This window comes from Pagrus major, chromosome 12 (genome assembly GCF_040436345.1).
Source record: "Pagrus major chromosome 12, Pma_NU_1.0".
Taxonomy (NCBI): domain Eukaryota; kingdom Metazoa; phylum Chordata; class Actinopteri; order Spariformes; family Sparidae; genus Pagrus; species Pagrus major.
The window spans coordinates 7,397,274-7,420,983 of NC_133226.1; the positions used below are offsets into that span (position 1 = coordinate 7,397,274).

The 23,710-nt window shown below is 42.7% G+C and overlaps 1 protein-coding gene across 1 annotated transcript in view; it reads left to right on the top strand.

The window, feature by feature from the left end:
* Positions 1 to 12,737, top strand: part of tsc1b (TSC complex subunit 1b) — a 29,886-nt gene extending 17,149 nt beyond the window's left edge. The window contains exons 14-22 of the mRNA XM_073477865.1: positions 985 to 1,633; positions 3,796 to 3,839; positions 5,720 to 5,886; positions 6,376 to 6,558; positions 6,681 to 6,791; positions 7,744 to 7,866; positions 9,304 to 9,491; positions 9,708 to 9,881; positions 10,152 to 12,737. Of these exons, the coding sequence (XP_073333966.1) occupies positions 985 to 1,633; positions 3,796 to 3,839; positions 5,720 to 5,886; positions 6,376 to 6,558; positions 6,681 to 6,791; positions 7,744 to 7,866; positions 9,304 to 9,491; positions 9,708 to 9,881; positions 10,152 to 10,839 (2,327 nt within the window). The 3' untranslated portion in view covers positions 10,840 to 12,737. The remainder of the gene's footprint in view (positions 1 to 984; positions 1,634 to 3,795; positions 3,840 to 5,719; positions 5,887 to 6,375; positions 6,559 to 6,680; positions 6,792 to 7,743; positions 7,867 to 9,303; positions 9,492 to 9,707; positions 9,882 to 10,151) is intronic.
* The last annotated feature ends 10,973 nt before the right edge of the window (positions 12,738 to 23,710 follow it).

Below are 23,710 nucleotides of genomic sequence, written 5' to 3' on the forward strand. Positions count from 1 at the left end.
ATGAACTGAAGTGGGAGTGTCATTCTCTACGTGTTGTTGTGTGTTGTGCCTCCGTGATTACAACTGTTGGGTTCAAAACTGGTGGAAATATGGGCAGGTTCGCTAGATAGCACCAATGTTCAAACAGTCTTGAATGGAGCTGATTCAGGAACTAGAGCTAATTTGGTGGTGGTTGTGTTTTTTTTGTGTTTTAACAGCTGAACCACAAAATGGCCTCACTCAAGTTTGCTCATCCCAAGCATGTACCAGTTCCAGTAAAAAATAAAACAAAATAATTTCCTTTTTTATAATAAGATGACAGATAATTATTAATAAATAAAACAGAAATGACTAACCTAAAATATAACTATGCAGACACATTTTAAAAAAACATAAACGTCAAATGAAAAATGAAGACATGGAAAAGAAAGGAAAGGAAAGAGGACCTGGGGTCTGTACAAATTCTGTCTTTGTCTGACTACAACCTGTTTTATGACCCTACATTTTCCTATGATCATCAACCACATTGTTTCATGGCAGAGTCAGTCAGTAAAGTGATTATTTTAACAGAACTCAAAAGTCTGGAACTGGATCAAATCTTTAAATGTGAGAATTCATTCTTCTGTTAAGCTAAATGAGCCTGAGCTCACAGACTAAATATGCAGGATGCTAACACATCCCTGTTTACATCCCTGTGTGTTCAGCTAGCTGTGCACAGTTATTGGTTTATATCCCACTCGAGCCACTTGTACTATAAATAAATGCACCTACAGTACTGAGAACCACTCGGATAAAAGCATCTGCCAAATGGCACCGGCTCTGCTGTCAAAGCTAGCTGCTTAGACTTAAAGATTTCTGTTCTCTTCAGGGAAAAAACTGTAGTTTTTCAGAAGGTACTTGGCACTTCTTGTGCCTGCAGAAATATTTAAGCACAGACATTGACATTCAGAACATACATGCATGTTTAACTCCACCACAATCCTCCATATGTTGTTTCTGCTGCAGCTGCCATCACAGAGGAGCTGCTGAAGATCACTGAGGATAAGCAGGAGCTGTCGGGTCTGAGGGGCTTCGACTCCCCTTTCTATCACACCACCGAGACCTTGACTGGCTGTCAGGCACAAGACAAGACCCTCTCCAACGCCCAGCCTGGAGGCCATGTCCGGGACACCCACCATGTCGTATCGACACCAGACAAAGCGGAGAACGCGGCGAACACCAGCGGTGCTGGGAGTGAAAGAGGCGGAGGAGGAGGAGCAGGAGGAGACAGCAGGAGTTCAGCCCTCGGCCTCGAGCAGTCCTGGTCCTTCCAGTCATGTTTCACACCCATCGATCACCACCTGCACCGGAGCCCCTCCGCCCCGGACGACGACGTGGGCAAGTTTGGGATGTTCTCTCCGAGCCCGTGCAGCAAGACCCCGGCCCCGGTGCCCTACGAGTCGTTCTTCGACCTGGCCCTGCCCAGGGCGGCCTCGCTCTTCGTGGGCCAGAAGACGTCGGAGGCAGTGCACAAGGCGACGATGGAGAGGCTGTCGCAGTGGGAGGAGGGGTTGGAGGACGGGGAGGAGGAAGGGGTAGTGTCGGCTTCACCACTGGAGGTGCTGGATCGCCTTGTTCAGCAGGGGAGCGACACCCATGATAAAGTGCTCAAGAGGTATTTGCACAGTCTGACTTTTATTCAGGTTTTCTGGCTTTTATTGTTGTTATTATTTATATTATCACCATATTTGTTAAGGGATTATTTTCACACCCACTTCCACCTTAACAGGGTCTCCATCATTTGTCATTTCAACAAAATTCTTCCAAAATTCTGGTCATGCACTGGCTCATTTTTTCTGTTAACGAATGAACACGTGTGCAGGATTGTGCGGCTGTGGGAGGGTTTTTGCTGTGCGAGTGCTCTCTAGTTCTGTCAGTGTGAAGCTCATGTTGATCACACCGAGGAAACTCAGGAGTGTGTTTTGATGTTCACTGTGCAGAGCCTGCCTGGGTTGTTTCCAGTCTATTACTGCAGCCGAAAGGAAACACCCAGTTGAGAACAAGTATGACATTGTTCAGAATCCGCCGCCCCCTTTTCTTTCCACACATACACACACACATACACAGAGTGAGCCGGTCCTCTGAGCCAATAAAACAACAGCAGAGAGAGTGTCAGCAGAGTCAGCGCTGGCCACAGACCAGTCTGGCTTTGCTCACTTTAGTTGCTCATCACCTCCACATTTGACTGTCTTCATCAGAAACCAAGACTCTGAGTGAAAAAAAAATACAATATGGGCACATATGGAAATAATGATGATTATCTCTATCAATACATTACGACAGATTTTCATCCCTCTCGTTTTTTTTAGTGTTTCAGGAGAACAAAATCATATACAGTGGGGTCCAAAAGTCTGAGCCTGTTAGTTGAGAAATCTCTCATTTGCATTAGTTTTTAATGTAATGCTATGAAGGTGAAAAGTTGCGTCTTTGAAAAATGTACATTAATTTCTTCTGCCATAAACCTCAAACTTGATTCTTCACTAAATAGCACTTTTTTTCAGTCATCCTCTCTGAAATTACTTTTTGAGCCAACCCCAACATGTTTGGACTTGTTTCCATCCTGAGAAGTGGTTTAGAAACTGCTCCTCATCCTCTGAGATCCTTCTTTTGACAGTACTTGTAGAGTCTTGCGTTGTTTATTTAGCAAATTTTATATCTGCGATGAAGTAGATTTTCTACCTCTCAGGCATCTAAGCTTGATGTATTGGTCTTCTTATGGTGTGGTCACTTTGTGCTGCGCACATAAACGTTAGCCAGTCTAGCCATGATTTGACTCAGAGAAAGTGCCTATATGCTTAGAATGACTTGTGACTTCTCATTTCACTGTATGAATCCTGTAAAAGTACGATTATTCCTGGTGATTTTCAATGTGGTCTCAGACATTTGGAGCCCACTGTATCTTTCTAAAGCAACATCATTTTGAATCATTTAAAAAAAAAAATTTGGGAAATACACTATTTTGCTTTTTTGTTAGGAGTTGACGAGGAGATGATATGATGTCCTTTAAATATGAAGCTAGAGTTAAGAGACAGTTAGCTTAGCTTAGCATGAGCAAGGTCTGGGCGATATGGCCTTAAAATAAAACTGTGATATTTATTATGATACATACATCATGTCAACCCACGTAAACTCACCATAGACTGTTTTTACACTTGTTTTTTTTTTTTTTTAATGAATTAAACAAACAAAATATAATTTGAATGAATATAATCAGTGAGCTTTACAGATGGACAGAGCTAGGCTTGTTTCCTGCTTTATGCTAAGCTAACTGTCTCTTAGCTGTGTTTAGATATCTTCATATTTACTGCACAGACACAAGATCCTGACACATGGGGACCGTATCAACATAGCTTTGTGTGTGTTTACCTGCGCTCTGCTCTCACACCCTCTGCCCATGTAGTGTAGTTGAGTCTGTGCTGTCATGGCTGACCTCAGTACCTGCAGTGTTTCCTTTTGAATGTCTTGCAGCAGTGGTGGCTAACAGTGAGAACCTGGTTTCAGACATGGTTCATGTTTTGGACTAAAACTAACGCCAGTGAAATGAGGCTACAGACATGCTAATGTTTAATTCTTTTTTCCTCATTTCCTAACAGCAGACTCTTTCTAAAAGACTCATTTATCGCCATTTTAAATTCTACTGGTGCTGTTTTCTCTACTAAAATGATCATATCATTAACACTCTCTGACTGACTTGAATTATTGTAGAGCAGCTTAACAGAGAAGCATCCCGCAGAGATCGTTCTCATGAAATGTTGTTTTCATTCTCTCCTTTCACAGATTACCTTTGCCAAGTAAGTCAGCTGACTGGACGCACTTTGGAGGTAAAGCACTCACACCACAACACTGTCTTACACTGATAAAAGAAGCCACTATGATGCTGCAGATGGAGTGTTATTTAGGCATGACTAGTGATTCGTCACGAGCTCCGAGACGTGAACAGCATGTTAAAATGTTGGCCGGCCGGACAGGGATTTTGTTCATCTGAGGTTTATCAAAACACACAAGCTTCCCACAGTCACGCAGAACCTGATCAACTCAGAAATTCCAGACTCGGACATTTACAGATTTCTTCGCCCTCTATTTACCTCCTGCTGCACCCAGTCGACCGGAGCAAGAAGCTAATGTTTTCCAGCTGCAGCTCAAAATAATACAGGAAGACTCTGTGTTTCTGTCAAAACTCTCTGCCAACTCGTAATGGCCGCTCATGAATTTCATCATCTCCCCTGGTTGACTGATAGGAGTCATGTAATTTAGATTGAATCGAAAACAAAAGTCCACTCAGAGCTTTTGGCTGATTGTCGTCAGCTCTCCGCAGAACTGTTAAGGTCTTGGATCAAATTATCAAGAGAATTCTTCTCTCAATGTTCTTCCTCTGCCCTTCGTACATGCTAACAAGTGAAACTCTGTGTTCTGTTTTGTTGGATTGAAGAGCACAACATTGTTGACAATTTAAATATCTTGATCATGTGTTTAACTTGGTAAATGGCAGCCTCAAAGTCAGCCAAGCAGGGTTGCAAACATCAGATCACTTTTCAAATGAAAATCATGTCAGATAAATGTGGAGCAATAACGTGGTCACTCTTAAACAACCAGCAGTGGAGCTGGCCAACAGACGGCTGTGTAGGTTGCTTCTGCCAATGTCGTTGTCTGCATTCATATCATACTTTTCTAGTCCTACCGACCACTCTTAGCAACCTACATTACATGATACATGGGTTTTGGGTCGTTCAACACCGGGCTGCAAAAATCCAGTAGGACGTAAGGGTGCTGATGTATTTATCATATATGTACTGCATTATGTTTTGTTATTTATTTTCCTGGAAATGTCAGCCATTAAATTACATATTACATGGCAAATTATTTCACATTAACATGGCAATCAATACATTTGATTGGTTACGTCATGTATTGGTCAAAGGCAAGTTTTTTTACTAGGACTGTTGGAAAAAAGGCCCACAGACAGTGAGGATAATGGAGACTGTGCAGCTAAAAAGCTAAATTCGGCTGAAAATATGACGGCAGCCACATAAAATTTAGTTTAAAGGTGACTGGGGATGCAAAAGCTCTACCTCTCGGTCTGTCAAAACCCCTGATTTAAAGTACTTGGGGCCGATCACACAGAGTTCCGTTGCTACACATACGGTCGCTTTGAAAACGCCTTGGAAAAGCCTGTTTTGGACAAAACTGTGTGTGGCATCTGTGGAGCCTCTGGTGCGCATCGGGACATCATATTTAATTAATGGGAAAAGCGGTGCGAACTCTATGCTTTGTGCTGAAAAGTTAGAACACAGTACAACTTCTAAAAACTGCTAGAAAAATGTTTCTATCAAGGCGACTCTTGTGATCAGCCTCTTATGCAATTATAGCAGAGATCTGTCTGCTCTTTTAAAAGTGTTATTTCTAGTTGGTCAGTGTGCAAGACTGATCAGCAAATCTTCCGTTTGTAGAGTTCAAAAACATTTATGTTGTTTGCAGTGAATGTAAGTTAACACCAGAACCCTCTCAGACTTATTTCCTTGGCGAAATCCCAGCTTTGTATTTTTCATGCAGTCATTTCTCCTCTTATACTCTCATCACATTACCTGTGCTATCCTGGTGTTCCACACTTGAGAAATAATTAAGCTCATTTGTAGCAGTGTGTGTGTGTGTGTCAGTTGTGTGACCGTGTTAATTACATTATTATTACCATGGCCCTCCTCAGGCTCGGCTCCGCTGGACGAGCTTCACACGCTGCGCAGCCAGCTGCTCCTGCTGCACAACCAGCTGCTGTACGAGCGCTACAAGAGGGAGCAGCACGCCGTCCGCAACCGGCGCCTCCTCCGACGCATCATCAACGCCACTGCACTGGAGGAGCAGAACAACGCTATGGCAAGTTTGCATGTGCTCATTATCACAGATTAGCCCTGTTTAAGTATTTTTAGAGGTATGCACTGATCACTGAGGCACTCGCAGCGTTTCATAACTCCAGCTATCAAATCAGTCGGGTATCATCTGCAGCATGTAACAGAAAAAAATGCAGCTGGAGTTGGTTTGTTTGCATCTGAGACAGACGATCGCTTTTCAACAAGTGATGGTTACAGAGGCACCATGAAGGATGGTTTGTCTCCAGAAATGAAATGTAAACAGGGGTGGAACACTGACACATTTGTGCAGATAAGAAAATGCAGTTTGTGAAGAAAAATATGTGTGTCCTCTCCTGCCCTCACTGCAACACCAGCTTTTCAGAACATTTCAGAGATTAAAAAAAAAGCACAAACTGCTGAAAACTGCCTTTAAATATCTATTAATATAGACATTTTTAAAACTCCTGTCCACTTTGTACTCAACTTGTATTTGTATCTTTATCTGTGTGTGCAGAAGGACCAGCTGAATCTGCAGAGTGTGGACATCTTGTCTCTGAGGGAGAGCCTGCAGGTGGAGCAGCAGCGGTACCGGCAGCTGTGGGACGACCGGGAGACGGTGGTGACCAGGTTGCACAGTCAGATCCGACAGCTGCAGCAGGGGCGAGACGACTACTACACCAAGAACCAGGAGCTCCAGGTGCGCACACATCCACAGAGATATACATTTTATACAAATACAATTCACTTTTAATGAAATATAATTGTCGACCTAGTCACCTATATAAGATATAATTGATTGATTTTGACTTGTGTCTCCAGAGCAAGCTGCAGGAGTGTCAGAAAAGGATGGATGAACTGGAGGCGGAGCTTCAGAGGGCCAACAACAAAGTCTGCCACACTGGTCACCTACTCAACCAGATGACTATCAAGGTACCAGAGCCATGGTTTGATTTAACGCAGTATTTACTCCATTTCAGACTGGTGACAGAATATATTCACAAGCCCTTCTTGGGCATAGAATAAATAACATCGCTGGCTTTATCTATCTGATTAGTTAAAGGAGTTTTGTCATTCAAACAAAGGCGAACAGGGCAATTTTATTTGAGTAGCCCCTCTGCATGAGGCAAAGAAGTGCATTACAAAACATTAAAAAGTCGCTGCCCCTCAGGCTTATCCAGTGTCAAATTTGAATGCATGGCATTCACATGTACAGTATGTAGGAATTGGGCAGCACAGAATTAGGTGGGCAGTCGGGTCAGACTTCGGGAGTAACAACAGCACAAACCCCCGTCCTCGTCCTGCCACCTCTCAGTAGTATGTAGTCTGTCCCAGGGCTCGGTTGCCTTGGAGATGTTGTCTCTCCCTCTCTATTTTTGGGTCAGCGACGCGGGGGGTTGGGGTGTTTTTCTGCCTCCTGGGGTTTGTCTGAAGTCTGTTTTGCCTCGTCTGACCCAGACTCAACTGAAATCCTGACAAACAAGAAGCCGTTGATTCAGGAAACGGGCATTTCATATCAGAGTGCGTCCACACAGTTGATTAAAGGTCCTTATTTATGATATTCAGATTGTGTGGGGACTGATTTCTTAACATAATTTCAATAGTATGGCTGTAGTAAGTGTAACATTTCTCTTGGCACAGTCACTTTCTGTCATACAGTGGCATTTATTTCAGACAAAGTAGCTCCTTAGAGTGATGTGTATACTAAAATATCTGCTCACTTGCTGCAGCTGATGAATCTTCATTGGTTTCTGCGAGATCATTAATGGCTAAATCTGCCGTGCTTATTGTTGATGTATTTCCCTGTACTTGTGGACAGGTTTGATTTGTAGCGTAATTGCTGTTTTGCCCTCCGTCGTCATTGTTTGTCTCGTGTGTCCTTCAGCTGAGCAACAGTGAGAGCACCCAGCAGCAGATGAGCTTCCTGAACAAGCAGCTGCTGCTCCTCGGGGAGGCACATAAGCTGTCCATGCAGGAGTTACACCACACAGGCGCCGATAACACAAAGGTACGGTGGAAGGAAGTGAGTGTGTGTGTGTGTGTGTCTGTGTGTCTGTGTGTGTGTGTGTGTGTGTATGTGTGTGTGACAGATGCAGAGAACTGCCGAGACGACGTACTGAGGTGAAAAAAGGTGCACTAATTGGGTTTGTTGGGCTTCGAGTCAAACTGCCCCTCTTGAAGAGTTTTAAGCTTTGTTGTAACATCATCTGTTTGGATAAGGTCCCTCTGGGCATGGTCATATTTTACTTCAGAGTAGTGAGAAGGTAGGTTCAATTGTATATAAATCATTTCTGATAAACATTGTCTCAGGCTTTATTGTTTGAAATGTATCATTAAACTCAGCGTACATGACACGAAAAGCAAATCTAAAGAGTGTGATTTGTGTGATTATACCCTGAATGAAGCCTGACAGGTTCTGGATCTGACAGTAATCTACCAGACTCGCAGAAGATTTTGGTTTTGGTCGTCTCATGTAGAGCTGAAACAATTAGTCGCTTATCATTAAACTATGTTGGTAATCCAGTTATCACCTTTCTCAATATTTTTTAGCAAAAAAAATCACACATTCTCTGTTTCCAGCTGAATATCTTTGGGTTTTTAGAGTGTAATAGAATTTTAACCAAAATTTGCACATATACAGTATGCAGGTTTTTTTAAACCCAGGTGAACCTGCTAAAAATAGGTGATTACCTCCTTTCCCATTACCCGTAGATGATTTTGCCTCTCTGATTTTCTTTTTCTCTTTTCTTTTGTGTCACATTTGACGTCACGCGCAGGAATAAAGAGAGTGGTATAAAGCAGCACGGAGGCCAGTGACAATGTTGGAGTTCCTTTTTTATTCTTTTACTTTAGTTTCTCTTTCAAACTCGGACTGAACGATGTTCGAGTGCTGCTTGAAGGGAGATAGATGGAAAAGTGTTTACATGCACAGTCCTTAATTTCCACCCGCGTCATAGCGTTACATCAGAAAACGTCAGAAAATTAGCGTGTCCACGCGCATCTTGTTTTTTCATTAGTGCCGATCAGACCTGGATCCAAAAAATAATTAAGACTACTGCAGAGTAATTTGAGTAATTTTTAAAACTCCCACTGAAGACAAACACCAGATATCAATGGGTTTTTTGTCCAGTATGGAAAGTGTAACAGAAAACAAGCAATTTACTGACATCACCTTTGGCTTTAGGAAATTTCTGATGTCCAGAGCTTCTTTGAATGCACCAGAAAACACTTGCACTATAAGTACTGCAGATAATGGTAAAAAAACATAGCATTTAGACAAATAGAGATGCACATTGAATAACTCATAGCTGAACAACCAAGTGTTTGCTGAAAACTTTTTTATAAAAATGCTCCAAAATCCTTCGTCTGTCCTCTTTACTCTCTCATATGTTTCTTGTTCCTTACTGCTCTTTGTGCCTCTTTGGACTATGTCTCCACCCCCCAGGAGGCCCAGATGCTGCAGATGTCTTATGGGAAAGAGGTGGAGACGCTGCGGCAGAACCTGCTGGTTCAGGGTCAGAAGCTGGAGGCAGCGCAGCAGAGAGTCTCCGAGCTGGAGACGCACCTCTCCAAGAAGGAACACCTCATCGTCGAGCAGAAGAAGTTCCTCGAGGATGTAAAATGTCAAGCGAAGTGAGTATGAACCTCAAAATAAGCTTGGATTGAAGCTTCTAAATCAACAGGAAATGAATCAGTTTTCTAAGTTGATGAGTAGTCACATATTCTCTTTTTATCTGCCACATCTCGTGCCTTCTCTTGGCATATTTCCCATCTACTATATTTCAATAGTTCTTACATTCTCCTTCTCACATCTTCTTTTCCGGTCTCGTCTTGTCTTTTTCATTGCAGGGCGGAGCTGCAGGCCTCAGACAGCAGGTATCAGGCTCAGAGGAGAATCACTCAGCTGCTGCAGACTGAACTTCTTCAGCTTTACAGCAGAGTGGAGATGGAGGCTCCTTCCAGCACCGCCACCGGTTCACCACAAGGGGGCAGAGCTGACCCACACAATCGTGCTGACTCCAGGTCAAACTCAGACTATTTTCATTATTTATTATTTTTAGTGTACCTGATTTCATTCGTCTTATTAAATGATTTTATCTGGTCTGATAGTCCAGTTTGCAAAGTACTGGGTTACACATTGTTACGTACTTTGGGGTGGGCTTGAGTGGTTCCCAGCCCGTCTTCTTGTGACAGTTAGGGCTATATAGTATTATCTAATTCTATACCCAACAGACATTAAGAATTATTAATTATATTAAAAAATATTAATTATGAGTATTTTGTCCTCCACAGTGTCATCATGCCAGATGGACCAAGTAAAACTCACACCAACGAGGAGGCGGATAGCAGACCACCACACGACTCCCCTCGGGGCAACGGCAGCACTTTATCGCCAGGGCAACCAAAGGCGAGCAACTCTTCCAAGACAACAGCCAACTCCATCAACGGCAGCCAGGATCTGGCCCCGCCTCTGCTGGTGGAGCCCTCCCTGTCCTGTCCCCACACTAACCCTCTCGCACCCTTGCCCCCCGCCGATGCGCCGCTCACCGTGGGCTCCTACCCCAGCGCCAAGAGCTTCCTGGGCATGAGGGCGCGCGAGCTGTTCCGCAACAAGAGCGAGAGCCAGTGCGACGAGGAGCCACCGCCTCCACGCCTTGCCGGCCTCGCCCACGGCCTGAAGACTGAGCTGTGCGTGGAGCCGCCCTGCCCTGGTTATATCGCCCCTGTTGTACCTGCGCCTTGCCCCTTACCGACTCCACCACCCGTCCCGGCCCCCGCCCTTAGCCCCGCCGCTCCTCTCACTGTGCCCAAGAAGGAGCCCCACTCTGAGCCCAAGCAGCGGGCCTCCAGCCAGGAAAGCCCCCGCAGGAAGGCAGGGGTGGGGTCAGGTGGAGGGCGGGGTCACGCGGGGTCAGGGCGCCCCCGGCAGCAGCAGCTAAAGATCATGGACTATAATGAAACACAGCACGAGCACAGTTAGGGACACAGAACTGAGCCGGGGCGCAGGGCCGAGGTGGAGAGACTGAAGTTTAACGATAAAGAAGAGCTACAAATCAGCGAAAGAGTAACATGTCAGCAACTCTTTGGAATTCAGTGTTATATGTCCCATTGCTCTGAGTGGACAACAGGATTTCCCCCAGTGTTTTTTTTTTTTTTGTTTTTGTTTGTTATTTTTAAAGTCTGATTCATTCACATGAAGATTTTTGATAAGGTTACAGGGATACAAATTCAATGAGGTGTTATCATGCTAGACTTTAGTAATGAAAGAAAGATGTGATCAAAGTTATCCATTATTTAATGCAACACTGTGAGCCTGACATTTAAAGGGTCAGTTCACCCAGACAAGAATAAATGTACATTTTCCCACTTAACTCTGCTTGTATCAGCCCTGCAGATAGTTCAGCTGTTATTCGTCCAGATTTTGTTTTCAGTGTGTGAGATCTCTGCCTCCACAGCCAACACAAAGGACATGAATGGTTTTCTGTTTGTGGTCCTCACAGCATTGAAGATTACATATTAAAAAAACTCTGAAACGGCGTCACTTACTTTGGGTAAGCCACAGACCTTTCTGAGAACACTTCTCATTACAATTGCTTTCTACTGAAGAAATAGTCCCTTTTGAAAATTGGTCACAGCGAGGTCTGTGGATTATCCAGAGTAATACGAACACCGTTTCTGTAGGTTGTTTAGATGTTATGTTAAGCAAGTTCCTTTCACCTCCATTATGTTGGCTGTGGAGGCAGGAATCTCAGAGACAGACTCAAAACTTGGACGTATAAAAGCGAAACTATCAAGCTCTATGGAGCTAAGTGAGGAAATGTCTTTTTTTGTGATGTGGGTGTACTGACCCTTTAAATGCTTCCAATTCTAATCAAATCACATTAAACACCAGAAGAGATGTTACGTTTGTCACCGTCACCTGTTAGGTGTGCTGTGGCGCTGACTGAAAGATGTTTGTGAGATCAGAGTGCATGTTGAGCGAGCGTTACATCACAGTGGAGGAGGTGATCGGTATGTGTGGTTTGTTCGGGGGAGTGTGACTTTATCGTTGCCGGACTGAATTGGAAAACTAACACTTCCGTTCAAAACTCCTTTGAGTTTTTGTCCAAAATAATTCAGGAGGAGAATGTGTTTTGTTTACGAATGTGTTAGTGATGCAATCATGTTCTCGTATTTCAGCTAAGATGCAGTGAGAAAAGTGTATGAAATCAAGAAACTGATGACATTTTATGCATTTTTTTTTATAAATTCCACATTCCAATGTACCTTTTTTATTTTTTATTTATTCAGCCGTGCAGGGTGCCCACAAGTACATATCCTAAATTAGAAGCAGACCTGGCAAGTAACACAAGCCCAAGCAATTAAAAAAATCATCTTTCTGTTAAAGACGACCAGCTGATCGCTCTGAAGTGCCATGCAAACATTTGTGTTTTGGCTGAATTCAAACATCTCTAAACAGAAGTGTTGTTTCTCACGTCGCGTGTAAATTCAGCTGGTACAACCTGGAAAATCAAACCAAACACACCTTGTTCAATCAGGTTCCCTTCTGCAGGTCTGATAAACGCAGAGTTACCTCGTTTCTTCTAGGCATTAGAAGTAAACCGGTTTTTGAAAGTCGTCTAAATCCTGTTGTCCACTGGGAACTCCTGCTGTCACTTCCTTTTGCCTCGCTATCTAAAGCATGTTCAACAATCCACTTTAAATGCCAACCGTAGTAACTACAGCAGAACCAAGACAGAAGGTACAATCAGCACAAAACTGAAGAAACCAGGACTCTGACTGGAGCTGGAGAATCTGGGACAAAAAGGAAGTTCTTAAAGCAGTGGCTTGTGTTTAACTGTGAACAATAAAGATCGTCTTCAATGTTTTGCACTACAATTCTGAGTGTTGCTTATTTTTGCTGCTGAACGTAAGCCCCTCCGTTTGGTTTGTGCCTCTGCGGAGATGAAGCATCAAGGTGTTTTTTCTTTTATTACCAGTGAAGGTTGAGTTTGTGTTTGGGACTCAACACTTTCAGATGTTTGTAGATGAAAAGAGCTGGTCCATCCTCGTAAACTGTGGAAAAACAGAAAACTGATGCACAGAGAATTAATGATTGTCTTTGATCAGCCCCATGATATTTGGCCAACCTGGGTAAGAAAGCACTAAAAACTATTTTAATAATCGATTTGATTTTCAATAATTAATTTTTTAATTTTTTGTTCAAATACTTTGTTGTTTTTTTTTATAAAAAGCATTGTTTTGACGTCTGTATCAAACTCAGATATCATACAGACACTGATGTAAAATATTCCGTGTCCTACTTGTGATACAAAACTAACAATTACAAAAATCCTTCACAGTCAAAACACTAAATGCTGCTGCTATACTGCAGTAATTAGTGGTGGTGGTGTGATCAGGGGTGCAGGACTGGGGGGACAAAAAAGGGGCTGAGCAAACATACCAGAATGAATAGAGTGGTGAGGCGATGACACATATTTGTAGGCTAACCCGGAAATTAGCATCACCCTGGATTTTTTAATTGGATTTTGGAATATCGTCAAAACTAAGGACTGTTTCAATCACAGGTTTATAATACATCTGTTCAGCAAGATAATCTTCACAGATGAACTCCACCTTTGTGATTTTTGAAGCGTAAACTAAATCGCTAGAAGTAAAAAGCTAATGTTGGGCTATAAACAGACTACACTGCGGTCGCATGACTTGTTCAGCGTCACCACTAAGCGTCTTACTTCACAATTACTAAACACATTTTAGAGTTAGAATAGTTAATAGTTAAAGTCGGCCTGACATTTAATGTCCGTGCCACCTTCTACAGTCTCATTTAGCCACTTGTTAGCAACCTCCGATTTAAAGACACTAAACGACTTAATAATTAAATTATGGGACATTTAATGATGTATTTTATGTCGCAGAACAAAACGTGTAAATATCTGAATCCTGTGGTAACCACATACCTTATTTCAGGCTTTTAGCTGAAAACCAATTCAGAAAGCTGGCAGACTTTGAGACGAGGGAACTGGAACCTGATCTCCAGGTTTTAGGACTACAAACTACACCACTCTGTAGCTGTGGATGCAGTGAGGGGCCCATAGAGGAGGCCTCTGTCCAGCATCCAGAATTTTGTGCTACACCCCTGGCCCTGGGTATATACAGAATTATTAAAATTTCACATGCCATGTTAACCTGTATAAAAAATGCACCATTAGTTTGTTAAGTATTGCTGTAGTTACGTGGAGAGAATGAATGCTACACTGGCTCTGTTGCATGTTGACATTAATCCCACTGTCATGTCTGTCTGTCAGCTAAATATGAAGCTACAGCTAGAGCACTGTTGGCTTGGTATGGCATTAACAATGGAAACCACCAGCTCAGCCCTGTTCAAAGGTAAAACAGTCCACTTGTCAGCTAATGTTATTTAAAGCTCACTAAGTAACACATATGGCGTTGTTTTAATCAGGCTAGCTGAACTTAGGTAAGCTAAAAGAAGCTAACCGCCTCCTAGCTAGCGTACGTAATTCGCAGTGGTACTGGCCTTTTCAAGTAGCTAGCATAACTCGTCAAGAAAGCTAATTGAGAGGCATATTTCACAAAATGTCGCACTCTTCTTTCTGTAAATACACAGGTGAGTATTAAACAATTTTATATTGTCATTAAGAAATGGATAATAGCTAATGTGTCTGGACAGTTTTAAGCTAACGTTACTGAAAGTGGTTGTCACTCAAGCTAAGTTTGAAGTTTTTTAAGTTTTAAAGTTATGGCAGCTTGTATGGCATCATATAACAAAGACAGTTGTGCTTTAAATGCTTTCTTTTCCCCTCTGTAACCTTCTTTATCATTTATTGACCTAAAGTGCATTGTTTGACATTTTGAGAACAGCCCATCTGTTCTGCCAATCCTCCAAAAAGCAGTCGAGTACATCTCTGTCACCATGTTCACCACAGATACTGTAGGTGTCCCTGTTTCCATGTTGTTTGTATTTACTTTAATTGTGCTGTTTGTTGTCTTGTATCCACCAGAGGACACTGTTGTTCCAAAAACTAACACCTGGGCTGTGCAGCCATGTTGGGATCAACAGGTAAGGCAGGCTGGTAAATATGGTGTTACACAGTAGATGATTGAAGATGATTCAGATCCTCAGGCTTTTAATGCTGCTGTTCAGATCAATATATGGCAGCAGTATTGATGATATTGATGAGAAGTCTCAGGATATGTATTTTTTCTTTGATATATCAGCTCACTTGAGTTTGTTTAGAGAGGAAACTGTGGCATCACGCCTTTTGAAAAAACAGAAACGCTTCTCCGGTGACAGCAGACAATAAACTAAAACTAGAAACGTTACTGATGCTTGAACAAAAGTTAAAGTTTAAAATCAGTCTTTTTAATGAATGCATTTTTTAAATTTTATTTTACACAAATGTGTATATAGAATAATTTTTTTTAAAACTGTCATTTTGTGTTTGTATGTTTCATGCGTGTGCTTTCTGTATGTACATGCGTGACTGTGTGTGTGTTTTCTCAGCTCCCTATTCCCCGGGCCTTGCTGCTAACTCTCATCCTGCTTCCAGGACTGAATCATTTTTTGTGAGTATAACCGACCAAGTATGATTAGTTTATCAAACGCGTGCATATGTATTTCACGAGAGAGAGAGTCCAAAAAAAAAAAAAAAAAGTGGTATGATTAATTTACCAGCATTCCGCAGGGTCAAGGAAATTGATGCAGGATAATTGGGCACATAGGGAATCCTTGGCAATTTGTGCTTTCAGACTCTACTTGAGAAATTAGATGTCAGTGCAAATGTGAAATTGCTCCTCAATGTTCTCAAAGATTCCATGAAAATTTAAACATAAATCTTAAGTATTTCAAGCAAAGGGATTCTTTCCTTTTTTTGTGTGCCAACTTGAAATGAAGCCCTGTGAAAATGATCTGAATGAAGCGAAAGTGTATGGGGGGGGGGGGGAGAGACATCCGAGCTTGTGTAAAGTTGGGGCTGCACTCCGAGGAGGATGTCGGGGCTCTTGCTCTCGGTAAAATCCTCATGCAAGAATTCATTAGATTCTTTTTGACAGGAAGTAAAGTTTGAATTCATCTGAAGACGTGTTATTATAATATTCAAGATATGTACACCTATAATGCAAAATGTAACTCAGGCGGTGCGGTATAGCCTACTTTTTTTTTTCTCCTCGTCTTTCAGTGTAGAAGTGAGAAGGTACAAACGTACGACACATGTGTTATATGAATGAGAATGAATTACACAGGAGTGAATAATTGATATAATGGAGTGTATATTCATCAAGTTCAGGAGGTCATTCATTGATGAAGTTGCTGTGTGTATGTTTCAGTCTGAAAGAAGTTAGTTATTTTATTTTGAAAAGCACCCTGACTCTGGTAAACCACTTAATTTTTTAAAAGCGTTTCCTACGCAGTGGTCATCAACTACATTTGATCAATTTAGCTTCAATTACAAGGATTACTGAAAATTAATAAATCATCATCATCACCGAGTCTGATCAAAAACTTGTGGGAAATTTTATATTCATGCAAGATCAAGATAAACTGATCGCTTAAAAGTCTCGCTCCAAACTCCTAGTTACATTTAAATGTTAGTGTTTATTCCTCACGGACACGCAGTGCAAAAGAAAATGCTAAACAAGAATATTTTTGGTAAGCATACTACATACTGACACTCTGGAAAACGGCTTCATTTGTCCTCATTAAAAGCTTAAAAGTCCATGAATAAATAATCATTAAAGAGGATACTTTTTTTCCCCCTTTTTTTATCTTCGGCCTTATGCAAAATACACTCACTGACTAAATAAATATGCTCCATAAAGGCTGTTTAGAAACGTGCCCTCCCCCCTCTACTTCCACATTTAGATAGCTGACATGCACCTAAAGATCAGATCCTACATTGGCTGTTGGTTTTGGAGGGAAAAATTGGACCTCCGAGAGTCAACTTAACGCAATTAAGTGAGGATGATGAGTCTTTCTCTCTCTGTGCCGCTTGAATCAGTAAGCAAGGCAGAATCAAAACTTAAAGGCAAGAAGAAAAGAAAAGAGCGGGAGATGAGCGAGCACAGACCGGTCCCAGCGGTTTAATTATTTTAATTATCTCTCCTCTTTCAGCTTTTCTAAAAAAGAGGCCATTAAAGGATGCCCGTTTGGGTTAATCTGATTAAAAAAACAAGATGGAGGGAGAGATGAAAGGCTGCAGATGTCAGTGCTAATCAGGGGAGTTAAAACTGCTATTTGTGAACTGGGACGGTTGTTAAAGTGGGTAGAAAGTGCGTGCAGTGTGAGTGTTTTTTTAAATACGTTTTTCCTCACTTCAAAACACCTCCTTCCTGCAGCCTCTGTTGATAAACTCCCTCTCATGCATCTCCTCAAACTAACGCCATGTTTGATTCTCCGCCGCGCTCTGTAACTGAGCTGGCAGCAGGTCAGGCAAACACAGCGCGACTGGAGAGGAATAGTAAAAGTTTAAGTTTCCTCCCCGGTGATACGGTTTCGTTTTTCATAAAGGAACGCGCCATTTGAGGAAGTGATGAAAGCAACATTAGCAATTAGCAGCACCAGAGTAAATATTTCTTAGATTTTGCAGAAAGTCGGCCAATGAGGCATGTCATTATTGATTTACACAGTCTCCGAATTTTTATTCAGAGGCAAAAGATAGTCCCAAACTGCTTCTTAACAAGTCATTTCTGCCAATAACTTGGTGTTGAAAGTGTTATTTTCTTAAAATAAGTGCAGAAGTCAGTTTTCCAATGCAAATTAATTCATCTCATGCATTTTCTAAACGTAGAGTTCATTTTTCTTGATTCTCAACCGTCATATTCTTGTTTATTTCAATATGCATGAAGGTAAAGGGGAAAAATACTGTTGATGTGGGTGTTAAAAAGTAAAAAGTCATGCAAGTACAAAACATTTGTGCCCGTCAGTCAGAATGACCTTTTAATGTTGAATTATTCCTTCAGTTTCCATGTTAAACACACACAGAGGAGTTAAAAGATGGTTTTGTGTTCTTGCAATCTTGTTTCAAGATATACACACGGTCATATTCTGAATATTCTTGATTTGTTTTCTAATGGACACATATTTAAATATTCTCAATAGACTGGCAGAGTTTTTCCCTTTTTAAGGAAAATGTTAATTCTTCAAAAGAAAATGTCAACATTGCTGTCTAAAAATCAATTTTAGATGAGAATGTGGAAATGATTTTTGCCGTGCCATTATTTAATGTAGTTATAAGACGTTACATGCAACAGCTCTGCATCACTCAGCAGGCCGAATGCAATGCTGTCAACTTTGATAATGCAGCGAGTTGTTAAAGTTCCTCTGACTGCAGAGCTTGACATTTGTTCAGGCAAGAATGAGCACAAAACTAGCACAGGTGTTGAGCCACAGCATGGCGAGAGAGGAGGGGAAAGGAGAGAGAGGAGGAAAAAAAAAACAAAGATCTACTTTCAAACTAAATCAAGCAGAAGGAATGTCCTGAGTGTGTACAGAGATGGACGGGAGCCCATGCAATATTAAAGCGCCATGTCTGGCAATGCCAACCGTGCCACTCCTCTCCGCGGCTCCCGCCCTCCCGGCTTCCCGGCCATCGGCTCTTCCCTCAAGGTGACACTTCAAAGCGGGCACGCAGACGTGGCAGGCCTGGCTGTCGGCATGGAGCCAGCCCCCCCCAACCCCCCCCACCCCCGTCCTCCTCTTTCTCTCCCGCCCACCACCCATTCTACCTCGCTACCCCCACCACCACCACCACCACCTCAAAGACACAGCTCCTACCCCTGCTGGGCCAGGTCAGCGCCAAGATCCACACCGCTCGCCGCCTCGGGAGCCGCTGTCAAAAAACTCTTCCCCACAAGCTTAATTAATAACGGGCCATTCCTAATGCAAACCCTCTGAATCTGCAGCCTGTTTCCCTCCGATCCTATTGGTGAGTTCTGAGGCCTCGACAGAAGGCAGACAAGGAGAGGAGGGCTGGTTGGGGATGCATCCAAATCATTTGAATTTCGATGATTGGGATTCACATGCATTATTCTCTGCGCTTTATAACCTATTTTCTGTGTTGTACAGTGTGCCTGCCTGCCTGCCTGTCTGTCTGGGTGTTTTTTTTAAAGACGTCTCTCTTCTGCAGATGATTGGAGACACTCGAACCAAAGAATACAGGGCCGGATATATGGCTAGTCTGACAGGTGGGGTAAGAAAAACCTAAATGTACACACATACACACACCCAGTCTGCATCAGCTGGGTCCAGGGCCTGTAATCACCTCTCAAACCTGGAGGGAGAATTTTACCGAGCACGCCGTGATCGATATTTGCCGATCTGTCTGCCCGTATCAACCTCAAATAAAAGCAGAGAGCAGGAGACAAGGCAGCACAGGCAGGTCGTGGGGAGGTCTGCAGCACCCCCGTTTGATGTCTGTGAAAGCGCTCATCAGTGTGTAGAACTGGCTTCATCTCGGCACGGCGGGTCACCGCCGCCTCACCCTGAGCAGCGCACGGCTGATTGTCTCGCTGTCGGGGCGAGCGAGGTTGTTGTTTTCCGAGGTGAGAGGACGGATCTTTTCCGGCAAGCTGGGTTTCGGGTTTTTAATAGGGCCCCAGCTCCGGCACCTCGCAGGCCCGCTCAGGCCGACACGCTGATGATTAGGAGGGGAACTCGTCCAAATTCACTCCTCCTCCTCCACCTCTTGCCAGTCCTGAGCTCATGTTGTTACTGTATTTTTATTAACCGCATGTACTCCTCTGCCACATCCATTGCATTCTTGATGGACTGAGCAGGGAAAAAGTGCAGGCTAAACAACCCCGTGTGCCTCGAGAAGCCGTGGTTAAATGGTACACAGCTCGGAAACATAAGGTCTGCAAGTACGAGCTCAGCCACGAGAGCATTGCGGCATTTAGGGCAAGAAGCTGGTTATGTTAGCTGACACACTGATATAATTAGGTCGTAATAAATAAGAAAGGCAACAGGGAGTGAGGGCGTGTCTCAACAGTGGCCATTAGAGAAACCACATAGGTTGCTTCTTAAGAAAAAAAGTCACCTGTCTACCTGGAAATGCACACACTTTTTCTTTCTCTCACACACATTTACTCAGTGTCCTACTTGCAGAGTCCTTACGAGTGTTGTTCTAAACCCCAGAAGCCCTGGCCCGTTAAGCGAGCTAACTGGGGTGGTTGTAGGCTCAAACCAACCTTAATTAGTACACTTATTGCACAGCGAGGGCAGGTACGAAGGCGAGCCTCCGCACCGCAGTTTCCCTCAGATTAAGCCTCTTTTAGACGAGGCTGTAACCTCCCACAATGACGCGGTAATTAACTTCATTAGCTTTCGATTCTCTTTTAGTTTTGGCAAAGTGGGTGAGGCTTAGTTTTGGCCTCCGTTGAGATAAGAGATGCAGAAATCGGTTAATCTCGTCTGTCTGCGTTTTATCTCCACCAATGTTGCTGTATTTCACGCGTGCTACCTGCTGTTCATCTTGGCGACATGCATGTGCATGAGCGGGTTGTAATGAGTCAGGCATCGGGTTTTAATAAGCAGAGCTTTACCCACAGATCCTTCTGTGATTTGCATCCATGTCGGACACGAGGCGTAAAGCGGGGTGATTGATTCATGGCTCGTCCCATATTGGAGCGAGAGAGAGAGGGAGAGAGAGGGAGAGGAAGACCACAGATTTATTATCAAGCTCAGCGACAAAGAGAGGAAGAGAGTGTGCATATGTTAATCCGCTGGCTGAACGATGATCAAAGACTGGAACAAGCTGAGCCCCGCTGATCGCCTCGGGGCAAACGATGCTCTCCAAGCAGCTGGGAAAGTGTGCAGACGAGGAGTAAACAGATAGTTAGAAAAATCAATAGCCGAGGTTCGGGCCACGGCTTGGTGTGAAGGTCAAAGGAGGCTGGTGTCCGCGGCGCGTGGAGGGAAGTCTGGAAACCGGGGCGCTTTTAGGCCAATTTAAGAGAAGTGATGTGTTTACAGCTGAGTTGTGTCCAGGCATGAAGGGAGTTCAAGCTGAGGTTACGGCTGCTCTGGTCAGCTCGGTGATATAAAAAAAAAAACACCACAAGAAGAAAACATCAGTTCTGGTTCAGACTCAAACATCTAAGGATTTGATTCATGGGCAGTGGCATGGGTGTACGTTTGGAACGAGGACCTCGCGTCAGCTCATTTGGGTTTCAAAGGAAGGAGGCTTTTCTTTTTAGTGTCAAAACACCCTGCGTGGGTCTCGTTTGTTCCTCATCTGTTATCTCACCTCCTTCTTTAGGCTGACCCAAAGTATTCCCACAAGGCCTCTACCTCAAGTACCCACGCTGGCTGGCTGCTTTGGGAATTTGTGCCATCTCTGTGATCCCATCCTCAAGGCTCATTTTTGGTTTGAATTTTGCATTTCCATCGTAGAAAACTTGCGATTCCCTATATGTCATTGTGTAAATATTGTAGAAAGACAAGTACCTTCTCTCATCAAAGCAGTCACCTCACAGCTTCATAATATATCGGTTAAAAAATAAAAATATTATCTGTCACTGCTCTATTAATTATGAATTCATATCTTTGTTTGCCTATAGCTGAATAATTAAGATGACTTAGCTTTTTACCCTCAAGCTTTGGCGTCTTTTGACTTCCTCCACTTCTGAAGCGGATTGTTTTTGTGATTAGTCACTTTGTTTAATCTGGTAATGATGGCATCCCCTCAGGCTAAATGCCTGATTTGTGCTTACCAGTTTATTTATTCATTTGTACTTTTGACGTGTTAATCTGCATAAACGGCGCAGAGCTCCACCAGGACCCCCGAACATCTCTCCACACCTGTCAATTACAGCAGATCTGAGACACCAGGAAGCAGCCACCCTGGTCTCTGCACCTTGATTGGGTTAGAAGTCTGCCTGTCAATCAGCCCTGATCTACCCGCTCCTGTCAGCGAGATCTTGATATCCAGCCCTTCATCTCCAGCTCAAGCCTGCAGCATTAATCGAGCAGAGCTGCTGGTAATTATGATTGATGAGAGAATATGCAGAATGGCACAGAAACATACAGTACCACACGATGCAGTGCTGTTTTTTTTCTGCTGTACTGTCAATTTGGGAGGCAAGCTGATAATCGGGATAAACTAGGAAGTACTCAGTGATAGAATGTAACAAAGTACATATACTCAAGTACTGTAAAAAAAAGTACAATTTTGAGGTACTTGCACATGTACTTGTAGTCCACTACATTTATTTAATAACCTTAGTTAGTAGTTACTTTGCAGTAACAGTCACATCCTGCATCATATCCAAAGTTAAACAATGAAATAATTATTTTCGATAATCAGAAAAATAATATAAAGATATATAAAGATAATATAATTACATACAGTTCATACATGTTATTATATGTATAATTTTACTTGTACTTTTGATACTTAAGTGCATTTATTGCTAGAAAAATGCTTTGAATACCTCAGTACATGTAATATCAGATACTAGTACTATTCGTATTGGTGACTGCACAGTCCTTAAAGTGTGTCATTTATAATCTGAGGCTGCAGTGGACCTGCATGAAAAAACACATTGTTTTCAACCGTGAAAAGTTTGAAGTAATTGAGACTCATGAGCCTGATTTAAGGCCACTGTATGTATTGTGTTGCTGCGGTGCAAATTTAGCAGAATCAGTAGATATAATGTGTGTCTGTGCCATGTGAATGACATGTTGCACAAAGCATTTAAAAGTGATGGGCAGCTTCATGTCAAACAGGTCACAAAATGGATTTGGAAACAGCAAAACACTGTGGCATATCAGTAGAGCAAATTAAAAACTTTGAGAGCTCATCAAGTTATTTAATTGACAAATTTGATTTAAAGAATGTGATATGTTTGTTTGAACCTGGATGAAATTTGATGAAGCTACAGTAGGAGGTAGAGTGGGTCGTCCAGTAATTGTAGGTTTGGTGGTTTGTTCCTTAGCTTGTCCCCAGCTATCCTTTTCTATGGCACTGAACCCCAAAGGCTCTGTCCATTGGTGTGATGGTACGTGTCCACAAGATCTTTCAATTCCACCCTTCCCATTCACTGTCTATGTAATCAGCCATGCAACGCATTCCTGTAGAGCTGCATTGTGTTACAAGAGACTGGGCCTCACATTTGCATTAAGTTGAAGTCTAGGCTACTTTATGTAAATCAGGGCATCGAGCCCCACTCACCACCTCTTAAAACTCCCACTAAACCTTTTAACTAGCTGTTGGTGAGCTATAATGAAGACAGTTTCAGCAACTGCATGGCTTAATTCTCCCCCCAGATGATTTCATAAACACATTTCTGTGTATTATTTTTGTAATATAAGAGAAAGTTTCCAAACTGCTTGAAACCCACAAGCAGACATCACATTCAAGCATTCATCCAATCAAGTGCTGCAGGAAGTGCCGGGTTATAGGAGGGTGTGTAGTCTGTGTGGTGTGTGCCTGAGAGCACCTGTCAATCATCTATCGTGACACGCCCATCGAGTCCAATGCTGGGACAAAGCATTGCAGCACAGCCCCTTGTGTCCAAAAACATCCCTCTGGAATCTTACTTAGTAGCCTGTGTGTGTGGGTGAATGGGAGGCACATTGTAAAATGCTTTATTATAAAAACCCTATGTGGTCCATTTACCAAATGTGTGTGGCCTATTCAGGAAGATTCTTGTAGAACCAAGGAATTTTAGGGGGAAAATGTCTTTGGCCCAAACTTTCCAATGGATTTCACAAAAATCAGTTGAGCAGTTTTTGAGATAGTAAAAAACAAGCAGACATACGGGACCAAAAACAGAAGTTCCTTTCTGTTGATATGCAGACATTGCTGAAAACAGTTTGCAGCATATGAAGAAAACAT